The sequence below is a fragment of the Rasamsonia emersonii genome (assembly GCF_000968595.1).
Source record: "Rasamsonia emersonii CBS 393.64 chromosome Unknown ctg1118621760237, whole genome shotgun sequence".
NCBI lineage: Eukaryota > Fungi > Ascomycota > Eurotiomycetes > Eurotiales > Trichocomaceae > Rasamsonia > Rasamsonia emersonii.
Genome location: NW_013563135.1, coordinates 23,634 through 41,403, shown reverse-complemented (window position 1 = coordinate 41,403; position 17,770 = coordinate 23,634). Strand labels below are relative to the sequence as shown.

General features: G+C 52.3%; 3 protein-coding genes across 3 annotated transcripts; 1 reads left to right on the top strand and 2 right to left on the bottom strand.

Annotated features, from left to right (window-relative positions):
* Nucleotides 1–1,365: 1,365 nt before the first annotated feature.
* On the top strand, nucleotides 1,366–5,454 carry T310_5096 (MRNA splicing factor RNA helicase (Cdc28); the record flags this gene model as incomplete). The annotated part of the gene is made up of 4 exons (XM_013472038.1): nucleotides 1,366–1,470; nucleotides 1,510–4,747; nucleotides 5,086–5,300; nucleotides 5,377–5,454. The coding sequence occupies 4 exons, from the start codon at nucleotides 1,366–1,368 to the stop codon at nucleotides 5,452–5,454; spliced, it is 3,636 nt and encodes a 1,211-aa protein (XP_013327492.1).
* Nucleotides 5,455–7,654: 2,200 nt separating this feature from the next.
* On the bottom strand, nucleotides 7,655–9,740 carry T310_5095 (uncharacterized protein; the record flags this gene model as incomplete). Its single annotated transcript, XM_013472037.1, has 3 exons — nucleotides 7,655–8,692; nucleotides 8,944–9,167; nucleotides 9,257–9,740. 3 exons carry the CDS (start codon nucleotides 9,738–9,740, stop codon nucleotides 7,655–7,657), a joined length of 1,746 nt encoding a protein of 581 aa, XP_013327491.1.
* An 897-nt stretch (nucleotides 9,741–10,637) lies between these two features.
* On the bottom strand, nucleotides 10,638–14,564 carry T310_5094 (Nuclear migration protein; the record flags this gene model as incomplete). The annotated part of the gene is made up of 2 exons (XM_013472036.1): nucleotides 10,638–11,482; nucleotides 11,546–14,564. The coding sequence occupies 2 exons, from the start codon at nucleotides 14,562–14,564 to the stop codon at nucleotides 10,638–10,640; spliced, it is 3,864 nt and encodes a 1,287-aa protein (XP_013327490.1).
* Between the last annotated feature and the right edge of the window lie 3,206 nt (nucleotides 14,565–17,770).

Below are 17,770 nucleotides of genomic sequence, written 5' to 3'. Positions count from 1 at the left end.
GTTTGTTTCTTTGCTGGTCTTATCATGATGACTGTTTTTTTTTTCAGAGAATAGGGCTTCTTGGGCCTTTGACATGGGACATGTATAATTGAGCCAAGAGTTATAATTGTAGATAGACAGAATAACAGTTACAATTCGGGAACGTTACAGTCAATACATTAAAGTTATGTAGATTTGTGAGGTCCTTCGTAAGTAAGTAGTCTGGGAAGTCCTCGCCACCTAGTCCTAAGTTTAGGTACAAAAACACCCGATCATCCCACCGCCTTCAGAACTAGCATCTTCATACACCTTTCAGAAAGGAAAAGGATTGGAACCCAGGATAATTTAAAATATATATAGAAAAAAAATTCCACTGCCGGGAATCCCACCCTGTGCTATCGTGTGAAAGACGATGTTAAAACTATACGATCATGAAACCCACTGGGCCAAATTTGTTGTTGTCAGCGGAAAGCAGTAGAATATAATACATACATACATAAGGGTATAGCCCTATCCGGGATTATTATGATATACTCCGTATGGTTGCGCAGGTAGATTTAGGGTACGGATTTCTGTTTCTCTTTTTTTTTTCAAAAAAAAAAATAAGATCAGGGAAAGGAAATTGGAATAATTTGTAGTATGTACGGAGTTAGTGGGTTTTATTAGCTAGGAATATGAGTTTTTCTTGATGTTGATATCCCTTCTTACTTTTCACCCACTAAACCGTGCAATGAGGCGAGATATCACAAACAGAAGATACTAAAAGCGACTATGGAATATTAGCAGGTAGGTAGCTACCTATAGGTAGGTTCTATGTACTCCGTAGGCATACAGTCCAACCTTATCTGACGATTCGCCACCGGGTGTGGTGGCAGCGGAACTCCATTTCTTGGCATCGACTCCCACCGAACAGTTAGTTTCAACTGACTTTCGCCGCAATCAATCCAGGAACTTCGCGGACAGAATTATCTCCGCAGAATTGAATATCTGCGACACGGTCAATGCGCGTGCCAACACGTGAGTACCTAAACAGGCAGCTGAGCTAACCCGATTGATCTTTGGCTTACGAGGCCCAGACTGGACCGCCGGACGCAAAGCTAGCTCTCCGCGGCTTTCGCTTTCATGAAGGGAGAGAGCAAGTCCTTGCTACGCAGGTCGCGACCACAGACCGTGTAAAGGTCGAGCCCAGCAGAAGGCGGCTGCGTTTTTCTCCTTACGCTGTGCAAGCATTCAAGGGCTCGAATTTTCGGTGTGCAACCATCTTCTCTTGAAGAAACAGAGCCTCGCGACCACCTGCTGGAGGATACTGCTCTGGAGGGGACAGCTTGAGTGAAGTGACGGAAGATTATATACGGAGTCGATACGACATATTCCGCAGCTACCAACATGGATACGAGAACATTCGTCTCTGATTCCCTTCTCCGCCTCACAGGCGCATCCGACCCTACCGTCATCGACTTTGTCCTCGCAACCGCCGGCGGCGCAAAGTCTGTGAGTTCATTGCGCGAAAAACTGATGCCATTTCTGGAGGGAAGTGACAATGAAATAGACGCGTTTTGCAGCGAGCTCTACAAACGGGTTGGTGGCGGTGACCGCCCCAGCGGGAATGAAAAGCCCAAGGAGAAACCCTCTGCAGACGCGACGAAGAAGAAATATCGGCTCGTGGAAATGGAGGATGATGTTACCTTGGGCCCCGCGAATGTGGAATTGGAGAGCGAGCGACGGAGACGGAAAGAGAAAGACAGAAGTCGGGACACGAAGACCAACGGTCTTTCTGGCAGCCGCTGGGCAGAAGAAGAAGAAGAATATGGTCATCGCAGTCAACACGAGAAGGACGAGAGAAGAAAACGAGAACGGAGCCAAGACGGCGAGAACCGTGATCGCCATCACCGATCGAAGAAGTTGCGCAAGAGAGATGTCGAGGACTTCGAAGGTCGCTGGGGTGATGAGGAGATACCAGAGGGTGAGGGATTAGGCGCGGACGGCGAGGAGTTCGAGGAATCTCCCTCTAAGCGGACGAGGCTGGACGATGGATCCGCGTCGCCGCGATCTACATCATCCGCTGACCTAGACGAGGAGGCGAAAGCGGAGAGGGAGCGCGAACGCGATCGGAAAGAGCGAGACGAGTTTGCAAAACGTCTCGCGGAGAAGGATGAGAAGGCGAAGAAAAAGATTGTCGAGGACCGTTCGTCGGCTAGGCGTGGGGATCTGCTCGATCGACGAGCGTTAGCAGATGATCCTGAAGCTAGGAGTGCCGCAATGCCCGATCTTCGTCTGCGGTCTCGACAGGAGTACCTGAAGAAACGCGAGGCAGAACGCCTAGCGCTTCTGCGGAGACAAGTCGCGGAGGAGACGCAGGAGCTGCGCGAGAACCCCAATCTCACCCGCCGAGAGAAGGAGGAATTTGCGCGGAACCGGGAAGTCCTGCGGATCGCGGAGGAAAGACTCCGGATCGACGATTATCGGGATGGCTACATGATGCCGGAAGACTACATTACGGAGAAAGGGAAGATTGACCGGAAGAAGAAGGAGGAGGCGCTCTACAAGCGGTATGTCGACCGCGATGAACACGGCCAGGAGCGATTTATTACGGAGCAAGAGGAGTGGGAACGCGAGCAGACGGCGAAGGCTAAGGCACAGGTCTCGCGCGCCGAGTTTGTGGACGAAGGGGACTACGAATACGTCTTTGACGACGCCCAAAAGATCAACTTTATCTTGGACTCCAAACTCGAGGGTGACCGAAAGCCGCTGACCAAGGAGCAGCGCCTGCTGCAACAGCAGCTGGAGGCGGCCGAGAAGAAGGCAGCTTCGATCGAGGAGACCCGGAAGAGCCTCCCGATCTACCAGTTCCGCGATGAGATCATTCAGGCGGTTCACGACCACCAGATTCTGATCATCGTCGGTGAGACTGGTTCGGGAAAGACGACTCAGATTCCGCAATATCTCCACGAAGCTGGATATACCAAGAACGGGATGAAGATCGGTTGTACGCAGCCGCGGCGAGTGGCAGCCATGAGTGTCGCCGCTCGAGTGGCCGAGGAAATGGGGGTCAAGTTGGGCCACGAAGTTGGCTATTCGATCCGTTTTGAAGACAACACGAGCGACAAGACGGTGCTCAAGTACATGACAGATGGTATGTTACTGCGAGAGTTGCTGACGGAGCCGGATCTGGGCGGCTACTCGGTGTTGATGATCGACGAAGCCCATGAGCGGACTGTCGCAACCGACATTGCCTGTGGTCTGCTGAAGGATATTGCCAAGGCCCGACCGGATCTGAGGCTGCTCATTTCTTCCGCCACAATGGATGCGCAGAAGTTCCAGAAATACTTTGACGATGCCCCAATCTTCAACATTCCCGGCCGCCGGTATCCGGTCGACATCCATTACACGTCCCAGCCTGAGGCCAACTATCTGGCGGCCGCGATCACGACTGTGTTCCAAATCCACATCACACAGGGCCCGGGGGACATCCTCGTGTTCCTGACCGGTCAGGAAGAAATCGAGGCCGCCGAGCAGAGTTTACAGGAGACGGCGCGCAAACTAGGGGGCAAGATCCCCGAGATGATCATCGCCCCGATCTATGCCAACTTGCCTTCGGAGCTGCAGACCAAGATCTTCGAACCGACACCGCCTGGCGCGAGAAAAGTCGTTCTGGCCACCAACATTGCCGAGACGAGTCTGACGATCGACGGCATCGTGTACGTGATCGATCCGGGATTTGTCAAGGAAAACGTCTTCAATCCGCGGACGGGCATGGAGAGCCTGGTGGTGACGCCGTGTTCGCGAGCGTCTGCCGCGCAGCGCGCCGGGCGAGCTGGTCGGGTTGGACCCGGGAAATGCTTCCGACTGTACACGAAGTGGGCGTATTACAACGAACTGGAGGATAATACGACCCCGGAGATCCAGCGCACGAATCTCAGCGGAGTGATTTTGATGCTCAAGTCGTTGGGCATTGATCAGCTGCTGGACTTTGACTTTATGGATCCTCCGCCGGCGGAAACGATCATCCGGGCGCTGGAGCAGCTGTACGCGCTGGGAGCGTTGAATGACCGGGGCGAGCTGACCAAAGTCGGGCGACAGATGGCGGAGTTCCCGACGGACCCGATGCTGGCCAAGGCGATCCTGGCGGCGGACAAGTACGGATGCGTGGAGGAAGTGCTCTCGATCATAGCGATGCTCGGGGAGGCCAGCGCGCTGTTCTACCGGCCCAAGGATAAAAAGATCCACGCGGACAGCGCGCGGGCGCGGTTTACGGTCAAGGACGGCGGCGACCACCTGACCCTGCTGAATATCTGGAACCAGTGGGTGGACTCGGACTTCAGCTACGTGTGGGCGCGGGAGAACTTCCTGCAGCAGCGTAGTCTGAACCGGGCACGCGACGTGCGGGACCAGCTGGCCAAGCTGTGCGACCGGGTGGAGGTGACCATGTCGTCGGCCGGGCAGAACAACCTGGTGCCGATCCAGAAGGCGCTCACGGCCGGCTTCTTCCCGAACGCGGCGCGGCTGCAACGGGGCGGCGACAGCTACCGGACGGTGAAGAACGGGCAGACGGTGTACTTGCACCCGTCGAGCACGCTGTTTGACGTGAACCCGAAGTGGGTGATCTACCACGAGCTGGTGCTGACGAGCAAGGAGTACATGCGGAGCAACATGCCTCTGCAACCGGAATGGCTGATGGAGGTGGCGCCGCATTACTACAAGAAGAAGGACCTGGAGACGCTGGGGCTGGACAAGAAGGTTTCCAAGGGGCGGGGACAGGCGGGCGAGAGTAAGATTTAGCTGGATACCCGGGAGCTGTTATGCTGGATCTGTATATATACGTTTTTGTATTTCTCTTGTAATCCAGTTACGTTGTGTATACGAGTACTGGAACTATGGAGTATGATGATTATTCAGTCTCTTACCTACTCCGTAGGGAGTAGTTAGTTTAGTTTAGCATGGCGGCAGCCAATGGGAAGTAGCGTGATTCATCTGACGGCGATATCCGCGAACCTCGGCATTTCTGGGCCGACTTAATTAGTTCTCCGCAAGCAGCTTAAAAGCACGCGATCGATCTGACATTTCTCCTATACGCATCTCTCTATAACAAGTGTCTTTGAAAAACAGCAACAAGAAAGAAGAAGAGACAAGAAAGAAGAGCCACCATGTCCAAGACCTTCACCCCCGCCGAAGTCGCTTCCCACAACAGCCCCGACAAGGGCCTGTACATCATCATCGAGAACGGCGTCTACGACGTGACCAACTTCGTGGACGAGCACCCCGGTGGCGCCAAGATTCTGAAGCGGGTTGCTGGCAAGGATGCGACGAAGCAGTTCTGGAAGGTGAGCATTGTCAAGACTCAACAGGGGGTTAAGGAGGGAGGATCATGCTGATTGCTGACTGTCTGGGTTTTTGTAGTACCACAACGAGTCCGTGCTGAAGAAGTACAGTCCGAAATTGAAGATTGGCGAGGTTAAGGATGCTGCGAAGTTGTAGGGGAGGGATATTATAATGTGGGTCAATAAGGGGAGGTGGAGGATGATGGCGATGGTGATTATCGCTATCGAGCTGAGTAGGAGGAACTGTTGGAATAGAATTATTAATACGACATGAGATGATATTATACATACATTACATACACGCCCAACGGCGGTTATTGTCGCGTTTGCATACATGTAAAGTACAGAGCGGAGAAATATACACTGTTGTTCTTTTTTCTCTCTACCCGTGACGATCGAGTGAGTATCGTTAAGGAAGGAAGGAAGGACGAGAAGTAAGAGCTCTGGAACAGAATGAAATGAGTTGCAGACGAGAGGTAGATTATTGGCAGGCGCAATTGAGAGAAGGAGAAAATGATGATAATTATCCTGAGTATGAGTGTAGATCTGGTCTGGTTTAACGACAGCTATACCTACCTGCCTGCCTACGTATAGGTAACAAATTCCTCCATATTCAATCTCATCCAGTTCAATTCAATTCCACACAATCGGACGGTCAGGCATGACTGATGATCAATCAGCGTGGCATTGGCTTGACTATTGCACTGACAGGTTAACTGGCAGGTAGGTATGGTTTCTTCTGTTACTAGACTGTGACAGGACAGAAGTCGTATAATAAAATTAACTAGCTAGACTTGCCTGCTTGCATTGCCAGTTTATTCGACGATAATAAGATGCCACAACCCAATATCTTGCGTAATTACAATGTATCCAATGGTTATGGTTTGGTTATGGTTGTGGTTGCGGTTACAAAGGATACTTTATACTATACCATTGACATTTTCTGCTCTAGACAAACAAAGTCAAAGCAAGCAAACATCGCAAAATGGACTGACTGATGGGTAATGGACCAACGACATCTAGTCCACCTAAACTGAGCGGATAATTGTTGGTTCTGGGTCCGGAAGCGTGGGCACAGTCGTTGTCGTGTCCACCGTTACCACCTAAGTAGGTATGTATCCATGTTTCATTTCCAGCGAATCAAACTATATTGACCAGATCTTGCCATACTTGATTGTTTTTGTTTTTCTTTTTCGTGTCTTCGATTTATCTCCGTTCTTGAGGGACATGATTAGTTCTTTTCCCAGAGGGAGACATGGTAGTTTCTGCTGACCATAACCCTAAATCTAATCGAACATCAATTATCATTCCTTACAATTCAGCACTACTATCAGTCAATACGAACTCCCTTAAATAAAACTAAAATCAAATAGGAAGGTGATATAAAAGATGAGAAAAATTCCACCAAAATTTCCTACCTGACTGGCCTCGTCTTTCTCCCAAGGTCCTCACCGTCATTCTCAGCAATAACAACAATAACAACCATTCAGACCAATCAGACTCTAACAGTGCAGAAAAAGACAGCCGAAGTTGCCGAGCCTGAAATCCAGAAGTAAGTCATGTCCATCCATTGGCATTCGCTACAGGTAACGATGTACCTGTACTATACCTATACCTGTGGAGATTGACTGACATGTACTCCATAGGGCAGGTAGATGTCCTCGTGGCTTCGGAATTTATCCGATTTTCCCATTTCATCGCCTGTCAACCGGAAAATAAAATAGGATGGTCGCCGTGTAGTCGAACGAGTGGTGCAGTGTTGGTTGTTGGCATGTAGATCCACACCTGTCCAGTCTAGCCCTAACACGCACCAGACGGAATGACAGGCAGACAAACGTTTACCTTGGGACTGTTGTACAGTAGTACGCCTGCCTACATAGAGATTATGTATGGGCATAGATGCCTGATCAAGTTGTAGGGACCCTGCAGGCAAGCACTGGATATGCTGGCAGCTACCATATGCCATCACTTCAGCCACAATTCACCAACTCCCTTGGGTGCACTGCGCCGCGATGTCAGATATATCCTGCCAGTGGATCTGGGTGCGATCTAATAACATAGCAAAGTGGGATCGTTCTGCTGACCAGTTCCCCAAGGTCCCCAGCTTGACGGCCACCAAGTAGTATAAGTTGTGTCAAGTGTTCCCACAAGAATCCAGCTCTGTCAGCTTTTCTGATCGTTATCTCTCCCATCAAGTCTTTTCCAGTCACAAGTAATTCACCATGTCATCCTCGTTCGACCCGACCAACGTCAATCTCGACAATGTCGACCCGGCGGACGTCATCTGCTATCTTAACGCGTCCGGCAACGACTACAACGGCCAGCTGGGGGCGCGCATCTCGGCCATCTTCGTCATCCTAGTCTGTTCCACCGCGACCACTTTCTTCCCCGTCGTCGCGCAGCGGGTTCCCTCGCTCAAGATCCCCGTCTACGTCTACCTCTTTGCCCGGTACTTCGGCACCGGCGTCATCATCGCCACGGCCTTCGTCCACCTGCTCGACCCGGCCTACAGTGAGATCGGCCCCGACACCTGCGTCGGCATGACCGGCCACTGGGCCGACTACTCGTGGGTTCCTGCCATCGTGCTCGCCTCCATCGTCGTCATCTTCCTCATGGACTTTGCCGCAGAGCTGTACGTCGAGGCCAAGTACGGCATCGTCAAGCAGGACGACCGCGGCGTCATCGTCCAAAATGTCCTTCACCTCCACCACGGCGGTCATGAGCATCACCTTCCTTCTTCGACAGCCAAGGAGGCGAATCCTCTGCCCTCGAGCGACAGCCAAAAGGCCGCCTGGAACGCGCAAGAGATCGACAGCGCCGTGGCAGAGAGGTCCTTCCGCCAGCAGATCGCCGCCTTCCTGATCCTGGAATTCGGCGTCATGTTCCACTCGGTCATCATCGGGCTGAACCTGGGCGTTGTTGGCGACGAGTTCGCCACGCTGTACCCCGTGCTCGTCTTCCACCAGAGCTTCGAGGGACTGGGCGTCGGCGCGCGCATGTCCACCATCCCGTTCAGACGCAACAGCTGGCTGCCGTGGCTGCTGTGTCTGGCGTACGGCCTGACGACGCCCATCGCCATCGCCATCGGGCTCGGCGTGCGCAACACGTACAACCCCAACTCCAACACGGCCAACATCGTCTCCGGCGTGCTGGACTCCATCTCCGCGGGGATCCTGATCTACACGGGGTTGGTGGAGTTGCTGGCAAGGGATTTCCTGTTCGACGCCGACCGGACGAAGGATCGAAGACGGTTGGCGTTTATGATCGGCTGCGTGTTGCTGGGGGCGGGCCTGATGGCTCTTCTTGGGAAGTGGGCTTAGCGGCATAATGATCTTTTCCGTCGTCGCCATGATTCTCGGAGAGATAATTATCATATCATGAGGAAGGACACTTGGCTGTATTTGACAAGATATGTCATAGATATATACACCTGTTGTCTTTGATCTGTTCGTATAGAAAGAAGCATTCATGCATGATGTCTGTCATGATGTGAAATGATACGAAGATAATTCACCTCACTGAAAACGAGCATCATTCATTTTGAAAATCCACGTAAAAGAAACAATCAGTCATCATCCATCTAGTTAGATCTGTCTTCCTTCGAATGAATATTCGAATGTTCATCAGCCGACCGCAGCATACAAACATGCCTCGTCGACCCCGTCCCGCCGTACTTGTTCAAATCCATAACAATGGAATCGACATCCCGGAACCCAAACTTCCTGTACAACGGGTATCCCTCGGCCGATGCCTCCAGCCAGGCGTGGACGAGACCAAAGTCGTGTTCAGCCAGGCGCAGACCAGTCTGGATCAGGCGCGATCCGATGCCGCTGTTTTGGTACTGGGGCAGAGTTACGAGGACTTCGAGTACTAGTCATATGAACATTAGAACAAAAAAAAAAGAAAGTGATTATGTTATTGAGAGATAGAAAGCAGAAAAAAAAAAGGAAAAGGCGTACAGGCATATCTCTTCCCTCCCATATACTGACTCCTCTTCTGGGCAATCGTCCCAAAGAAATCGTTGCAAGCCTGCGGGTTGCGCGCACCGGGCCATTCCCTATCCTGCCATTCCTGGCCGGGCCAAGGATCGCAATAGAAGTGCCATGCGGCCCATGCGACGATTTTCTTGTGTTGCTCCTCCTCCTCCTCTTCTTTTTCATCGTCGTTTTTGTCAACGTCAACGACAGCCTTCCAGACCTTCAGCGTCGGATCAGTCCGCATCTTCTCTCCGATGTCTTTGGCTCGGAACGCCTGGCCTTCGGCGCTGGGTGGGCCGAACATGACGTGTCCTAGACTCGAAGAAGAAGGATGGCTGTCGTTGGCGTCGTTGCTGCTATTGCTACTGCTACTATTGAAGGCGATTGACTCGATTTGTGCCAAGGCGAGGCAGTCCGCCTCTGTGGCGGGGAGAATTGTCACTTGGAGCGGGGAGGATTTTGCCATTGTATAAACAGTATTCGTGCTAAGATGACAGACTGGCACCAATCAAGCAGGAAAAGCAGTCAGGTTCATCTCTTCCTCTTGAGTTTACATATAACATAGCGATGAGTAAAGAGCTAGCCTGTGTTAAACCACAGGTAGTACAGTAGTCATGGTTGATAATCAACGGCCTCGCGATTGGCTGCTTCGTCCTAAACTGACCAGCCTAACTGAATCGGTTCTCCGACATCAAAACTAAAGACATTGATAATTATTTATTGTATACCCAGTAGGCACTGCTATCTGCGCGGTTCTAACATTTCTGCTGGCTCCTATGATTTGTTCTTTGTTTCATACTGTATACTAAATCTGACCTGGCACCCGAATTGACAATTTCTTGCTAAGTTAACTCGACCCCAAGCTTTATCTCATTCCAATTACCGTTATCAGAATGTTCTTGTCTGCTCGAATATACTCCGTACTGTACTGTACATGATTGACATCTCCCGTCCGCGATAAGGTTGAAAATGAGACGGAATGACAAGAACACGGATGAGCCTTGTAAAAGGCGCAAGTGGTATCACAAAGAAAAGAGGCCACTGCTGTCAACCTGACAGAAGATTCCAAGTCCAGCACATGTAGACGCACCAGCGCCAGTCCAGCTATCCCCCTGGTGCTCTCAATTATGGCAAAACCGAAACCCAAAATCCCACAAGAAAAGAAAAAAAGAAGTGAGTCGACGATGAAGAGGTATCAAACAACACTTTTAGTCACAAATGAAAAAGAAAACTCCAATAGCCGGGATATTAAATCTATTTTCCACATTTCAAAACAGTATGGTACAAAGAAATGACTGGGGTATATATGTATATGAGATTGATAAAGAACCTGTTGATGTAGTGCAATAGTGATAGCGGGGGTTTAAAACCCCCGGAAGGGATCGTCATTCCGATAGTAGATGTCGCTGCCATCGTCGGATCTCGCAAAATCGAACGGATCATGGTGCCCCCACTGGCTCGAGTCTCCTTTCCGCGGTCCATTTCGACCGCGGTTACCTCCTCGATACCGGGGTATGTCCACTCGGTCGATGAATGCCTCCATCCGCACCGTCCCCACGGCGTCAAAAAAGTTGCCCGTGCCAGCACTGGACGGCCCACTGGCCTCGGACGTTCGACGGCTAAAGCTAGGGCCCCCCATAGAAGAAGTCGTGTATAGATCGGAGGAAGCCGCCGTAGTGCCACTGTAAGTCGATGGAACGGTTGCGTTACTGGAAAAGCTGCGGAATGCACTTGGCGGCGCACGAGGCGCCGTGTTGCTGCGCCTGCGAGTATGGCTCGAAAACCGTGGTACGTTTGGAGGATCAGCTGCATCCATTGGGTCCATCGAATTATCGCCATATTCCGGCACAGGGGCCGGGTGCGCGGTAAAAGATCGCTTCGCGTTGGGTTGCTGGCGAGGCTTGCTCTTTGCAACCCTGATCGAATCCCGAATAGGGTTCCGTCTAAGCGCGGGTGCTGGAGGAGGTGGCACAAAGTCATCTTGAGGGACCGGAGGTAGAGCTGCCAGATCGCTCATCCCTATGGATGAATGACTCAAAAACGACAGTGCCGTGAGCCAGACATAATGCCGCTCCAGACTCATCGCGGTGAATTTCAACGCACGTTGAGGAGTCAGAATGAGAATGGACCTATTAAAATGACTCTGGGGACTGGAGCCCTTGGGTAGGGGTGTATCGTCCTTGACGTCAAGAACGGATTGAATGGTTACTGTATCATTTAGTCAGCGACGGCTTTTTTTTTTACCACCTTCTTGACATCCATAGTACTCACATTTGCGGCCACTTTTACCGAGAAGTGCAGTGCCACTCGTCGGTTGTTTGCTACTCCACATGACTGCACGTTCATATGGCGCCAGCCAAACCCACCGCTTGTGTCTAACACCATTGCTGGTGATATTAGCCGACACTTCTTCGGTGCTCTTCCCATGCTCCCAAGAATCCTTCGAGTCTGACACGCCAAACGACTTCCGCCTGCGGACATATTTGTACATCCACTCGCCCACCATGGTTTGGGCGATTGCGTCAACGACGCTCGTAGGCTGAACAGAGCTAGGCGTCGACTCATCTCTCGAGTGAGAGTAGACGGAAGAGCCGGTGCGGGTCGACGGTTGCTTCTTGACCGATCTTTTGCCTCGAGGCGCGGTAACGTCATCGTGAGGCATCGGGGGAAGTTTCGGGCTATCAGGGGCGTAAGACGAGGTCGACATTGCAGGCGGTGACCGGCTCCCAGGACGTTCCGATTGATTCGCTTTTGATATTGCGGCAGCAGAGCGAACTTTGCGAAGGGTAGGCTGTCTCGTGATACGTCTTCCGGGGCGCTCATTCCTATTGCTGTACGGGGTCGGGCTTTGTGCACCCTCGCTGGCGCTCGTGGGGACCTTCCTCGAGCTGAGTCTAACAGGGACCGGAAAGGGAGGTCGGGCTGCGCCAGTAGAACCAGCGCTGTCGATGCTAGGCTCGCTAGGGCTTCGCGGACGTGACTTCTGATGCGCGGCAGCACCGTTAGATATCAATGCGGCTCGCCGGATATCTGGTTCTTTCGAAGTAGAGGCCATCTTCGACCCACGCGGTGGTCTTCGTATGGACCCTGTCCTAGATTGATTACTTACGGGCGCTTCATCCGGCTCATCAACTTCCCGGATGGGTTTCTCGTCGAGACTAGAACGGGGAACCATTTTCCCGGATTTGAGCGAGTATGAAGCCATCGGCCGGTTGTATAGTTCATCATCGCTGAAGAAACCGGATCCCTGTTCCTCTTCGTCGTCAAAGCCAGCAAACAGACTACTCGACCGGAACGGGCGTCGTATGTCTGATCTGTCATTATCCGCCAGTGGGCCATTATCGTTGTTTCCTGGGTAAGCCTGCACGCGTTCCGGTTGCTTTCCTTTGAGGGTCTTGGACGCTCCTTCGCCAGCGGACGGTGGTTTCGGGGGTGCACGTTTAGGCGACCGGGGAGGAGGCGCAAAGGGCATTGTGATTTCCTGGCTTTCAGACTTGTCCGTAGGCCGATCCAGGATCGCTGATGGAAGCAAGCTCGCCGGGAGCTTGACGGGGCGCTTATCGATTCGGATCTCTTCTGTCTGCATGGAGACAGATCGCACATTCTTGGATAACGGCAAGTCTGTCTGGCATGACACGCTCTTCGTATGTGGGGGTAAAACGACACTGCTTCTGGGGGATGAGGGTTCCGAACCGGGCGGGTGGATTGCAATCGTCGGAATAGGGACTGCGAATTGTGGTTCCTTCGGCGCTTCCGAAGCCTTTTGTTCCTCTTCAGTGGAGATAATCACCGGGTCGGTCTGCGTTGAGCTAGACGTCATGTTGACCTGGCTAATAACCGGGGTAGGTTCAGCGGGTTCAGTAGGTTCGGGTGTGCGAGGAGGGCTGGGAAGGTCGACAGTCTGGCATGAACTGGACACCATAGCGACTGGCATGGTCAGAGTACCACTGTCCACCGTCTGGTAACCACGACTTGCGGGAACAGCAGCCGATTCTTCCACCTTTTCTTCGCTTGCAGGAAGGTCCTGCGAAGGTTCTGATTGTGGCGGCAGCTGAGGCGACGGCGGAGGTGAGTACTGAACGCCAATATCTCGATAATTGAGCTGGCGTTCCTCCGTGAGCTTTCCATTGCCATACTCCTCTATATGGTCTGATGGGCGGGTCTGCTCTAAAACATCAGAGGCAGCAGGGTGATCAACGCTTCCATCAAGAGACAGACCAAGGATCTTTCGGGCTTTCAATGCCATGGTATAAGACAGCTGGGACTGAACAGACGTGGGCCTTTCCCTTTCCTCTGGAAGTTCTTCGTGCTGTTCGGCGAACTCTTCCTCTTCCTCATCTTCCTCATCGAAGGCCAATTCCTCAGCCAGATTGAGACCATCGGGCTTGACGCCATGCCCATTAACAAAGCTCATGGAGGAGAATCTCCCGCTGTTGTAAGGAAGCTCTTCGTCATGAGTGCTCTCACTGGTCGTGCTGGCTCGCCTCCTGCTCGATCGGACGCTTGTCGTGTCACTTCCTCGTGTGGTGATAGTGTCTCTCCCTGGGTCATTATTGTCGCCGCCCTCTTGGGGCTTGCGAAACGCGCCAGCAGCCTGAGCAGCTGCAACTTCATTCAGGACCATTTTCAACCTATTTTCCATAACGTGCACCTTCCTTTCCCAATTTCTTCGCTCTGACTCCCAAGCTTGCTTATCTCGATCCCATAGCATTTGGGTTCTTTCTACTTGTTCCTCTTGAGTCCGGGCTCTCTTCTGTGTCTGCTCCAGCCTCTTCCGAACATCGGTGATGTTCTCCACCGCCTCATCTCGTTCCTTGGCCAAATCACTGAGCGCTGAGAGGGTACCGCCTTCAAGAAGCTGCATCTGCCTCTTCAGCGAACGGTTCTCCTTCGTATGCTTTGATAGACTTTCATTGAGAGCCTCATTTTCAGCGCGGGTGTCCTCCAGACTTGCTTCGAGAGCATCGATCGCTTTGTTCTTGCTCTCCAGTTCCCTCCGTAAGGAAAGGATCTCGGAAACAAGGGACGCATGTAGTGTGGGAGTGAACCGGCGTGGATCAAGCGGTGATATCGTGTCATCATTCACGACGTCGTCAATGGCATGTTCATGATCGTCAGGGGAGAAATGCTGCAGCGGAAGAGATGGTGGGGATGACGATGGACCGGGAGATGAGTCTCTCCGGTGCGAATGTCGAGACATGGCTCTCGAAGGCGTCCGAAATGGTGCAGGTGATGGTGTGGGAAATGCGTCCGCCTCGGCAGGACGGTGATTTTCAGTGTTGGCAGCCATAGTTCTCTCGATCCTTGATCAACGGTCAGGAGCTTGGGCGCACCTGGCAGCACCTGCTGCGGTGAACAGTATGCCTCTCAGCTAGTTCCAGAAGTAGTCGTTCACAGGACCAGCCTGACCCTCATTGAAACATACGGCCAGGAGTGAAGCGAATAGCCTCCCGCTGTTTGAGCCAGATATTCGCGCAATTCTCAATAATTGTAATTAACCAGAAACCCAAACATGACAGGATGGATATTCTTAACGAGCGGTCAATCCGAGCTCTGCAAAAACGAACAGCGCCCTCCGCATCGATCTAATTAGTCTCAGTATTCCAGGTACCTCTAGCCAAACATGCGACGAGCACAAGCGGCAGGACAAGCGCTTGGAAACTGGGAATAGTCTCACCGTGGGTTCAGCGACGACTCGGAGACACGTGCGAACGGATATAATTCTGCAATGCGACCCTTTTTTTTCCCTTTCAGAATACTCCGTAGACTCGGCAGGTCAAAGGAGAGGAATCCGGTCCTGGAGGCGGTTATTCGAGTTAGACCATACAAAGAGACAAAGACTCGAGCCGTAAGACTGATATGCCTTTCGGAGTGGAGAATGAGGTGCGCAGAGCGCAGCAGTGTTTCGCTTGCATGATATTAATGTGCAAGGATTGTTCTTATGACAGTCGGGGTTATTAAAACACGAATTAATCTCACCTAGCTAGCAGCAATAATAAAAAAATTGCAGATCCACGATATCTGCTTGTTAACTTTCAGGACATGATAGTTCAGTCGTCAAAGGCACCACGACGTCGCAGTTGACGTCGTCAACCGTCAGTCAGGTCGGTCAAGGACTTGAAGCTGTCAAGCATGCGAGAGAAAAGATCAGCCTGGGCAGGCGAGCTTTCGTTCAAGAAACCTCGATGCACCCGAATGGGGCTCCTGCGGCCCCGAGAGACTGGGAATGGACTCCGCGATAGAGAGTCCGTCCAATGTAGCTTCACCATTCTGGATAAGCTTCGAGCCTCCCAACAGGTAGGATCCGTCACAGTGGGGTTGAGTTAAGCAGGCCTCGTACGCCAATGAAGCAGACGGCTTGGCACCTAAGGTCGCTCTGTTTCTCACTGTCCGGTCCAGGATTAGCCTAGGAGCCCAGGGGGGCAGTCTGGGCGCGCATGGTGCATAATCGATAGCTACTACGAAGGGAGATACCCACAGGTCCACAGGGTTCTCCTTTTTCCTGGTGGAACTGATGGCATACGCCGTCGGTCTCCGGACTTGAACCTCCCAAGGAAAAACGATACTGACGCCTGCAGCCTGTCAGTTTCATGACCCAGCCACTCGGACGCGGATTGGAAAGTGCACATCCGGAGTAGCGTTTATGAGGAGAGCGTTTTGGCTAGAACCAGTTGCTCAGTGTGGCGCTGTAGGGAGGCTGACAACGACTCTGCATCGAGCGAAAAGCTGTTTTATTTGTCTTTCTTAGCTCATTGGCCCGTGTGCTCCTTGACCTCCTTCCTTTTTTTTTGCTTGCCTTGTCCTGTGAATATATCCGGAGACTCTGCCCGACTACCACCTTGCTGTTGGGCCAGTATCCAGCGTGTGTCCGAATCGTAACTGCCAGATCAGGGACCCTGAACAAGCTGCCCTGATAGACTCTCAGGATAACGACTGCTGAGCGGCGAGAAACTTCGAAGCTGTGCGAGGTGGACAGGCGATCGTCCCAGCTAGACGACGCCAGTAGTGACCGGTCTGGCGCGGTTTCGCAGGCCGCGCGGAGTCTGTCTGTGTCTGCAAATTAATTTTACGGCTTGGCAGCGCTGGCGGCCAACCCGCGGCGCGTCCGGGGCGGACCACCGTTCGTCCCGAACCAACGAGCTGTCTACCAGGTAACAGGGGGAAAACAAACCAAGGCGTACGGAGTAAACATGCGCACGGGACAGGCTGGAGCCCACTGGTCGGGCCGTTGTCCACCTGTTCGTCGCAACGCCCACCCTTTTCCTAGCTGGGCGTGGTTGTCTTATTATTATGACTCGATGAGGACGGAATCATAAGAGACAGACTCCAATTGGGCGGACGCAATAGGTGGGCGCACGGAGCTGGGGCCTGGAGTTGCACGAGCAGCCGATCGAGATCGATCGTCAGGACTCGGAGCTCATGCCGCTTTCTGCCTGGTTTCTCTTCTGGACGATACGGTGGTACGGAGCCTACCCCTAACTGGCTAGCCTGGCTTCCCTCGATGAGTGATGCTGTCTTGAACCTGCCCCTGAATTCTGTCAAGACACACTGTCGCTTGGGCATTGCGATAATCGATCACTCTCTGGTTAATTGTGAAGATGTATTGATAAGGGCATGGACATGGATGCCGCTTTGTCACGGTGATGTGAAGGTCTCGCGCGTGCTCTCCTGTCGACGCGTGCAGTAGCTCGAGCGTTCTAACTCCAGACTCCAGGAGTTTTCGATCCACCAGACCCGGCCTGACCGGCCCGAGTCAGGGGTAGGCCGCAGGCGACCCAGCAGACAGGCATCAACTTGGCATCAACGGGTTCTAGTCAGCTGGTCTTTGCCGTCCTCTTCACAAAGATGACGAGTAAGCGGAAAAGCTGCGCGGGCATGCTGCCTCAATTTGTTCCTGCGTAATGTCGATAAAGCCCGTCGACTCGTCCGATAAATTCTCTAACATTTATTAATTCAAATAAACTGGACGAGGAGGCGACAGCCACAAGAACCGGGAAGAGACCATAGCTTTGGAATCAGAAACAAGAAGTAGTATATTCGGATGCCTGTCCGGGAGCGGAGCCGAGCATCCATTCGGGTCGTAGGCCACAAGGTCCAGACCATTGGAGGCAACCTCGTCGTTGTACGAGAGTAACGATAATCTTTCTGCTGGGCCAGGAAGCTTGGACATCTCAGGGGCGCTAAACGCGTCCGTGCATCGGCATCAGTCACGATCATCTAGATGCGTCAGTGGTAGCTTGGGAGATCTGCCTGCAGCCTGCAGAGATGACCACCCGTGCATGCAGTAGCCTTATATGATGATAATAATAACTGGATGATGGACACTTGCAGAAGACAGGTCCTGGTTCTCCGTCTCATGTATCATAGATTTTCACTGTTTCACTGCGCACAGATAGCAGCGCGATGGCGCAGGGTTGCACAGGAGGAGAGGTCTCGCCCATTGAGGATGATTGGAAGCAGAATTTCGATACAAACTGTTTCTGGCCCATGTGATTG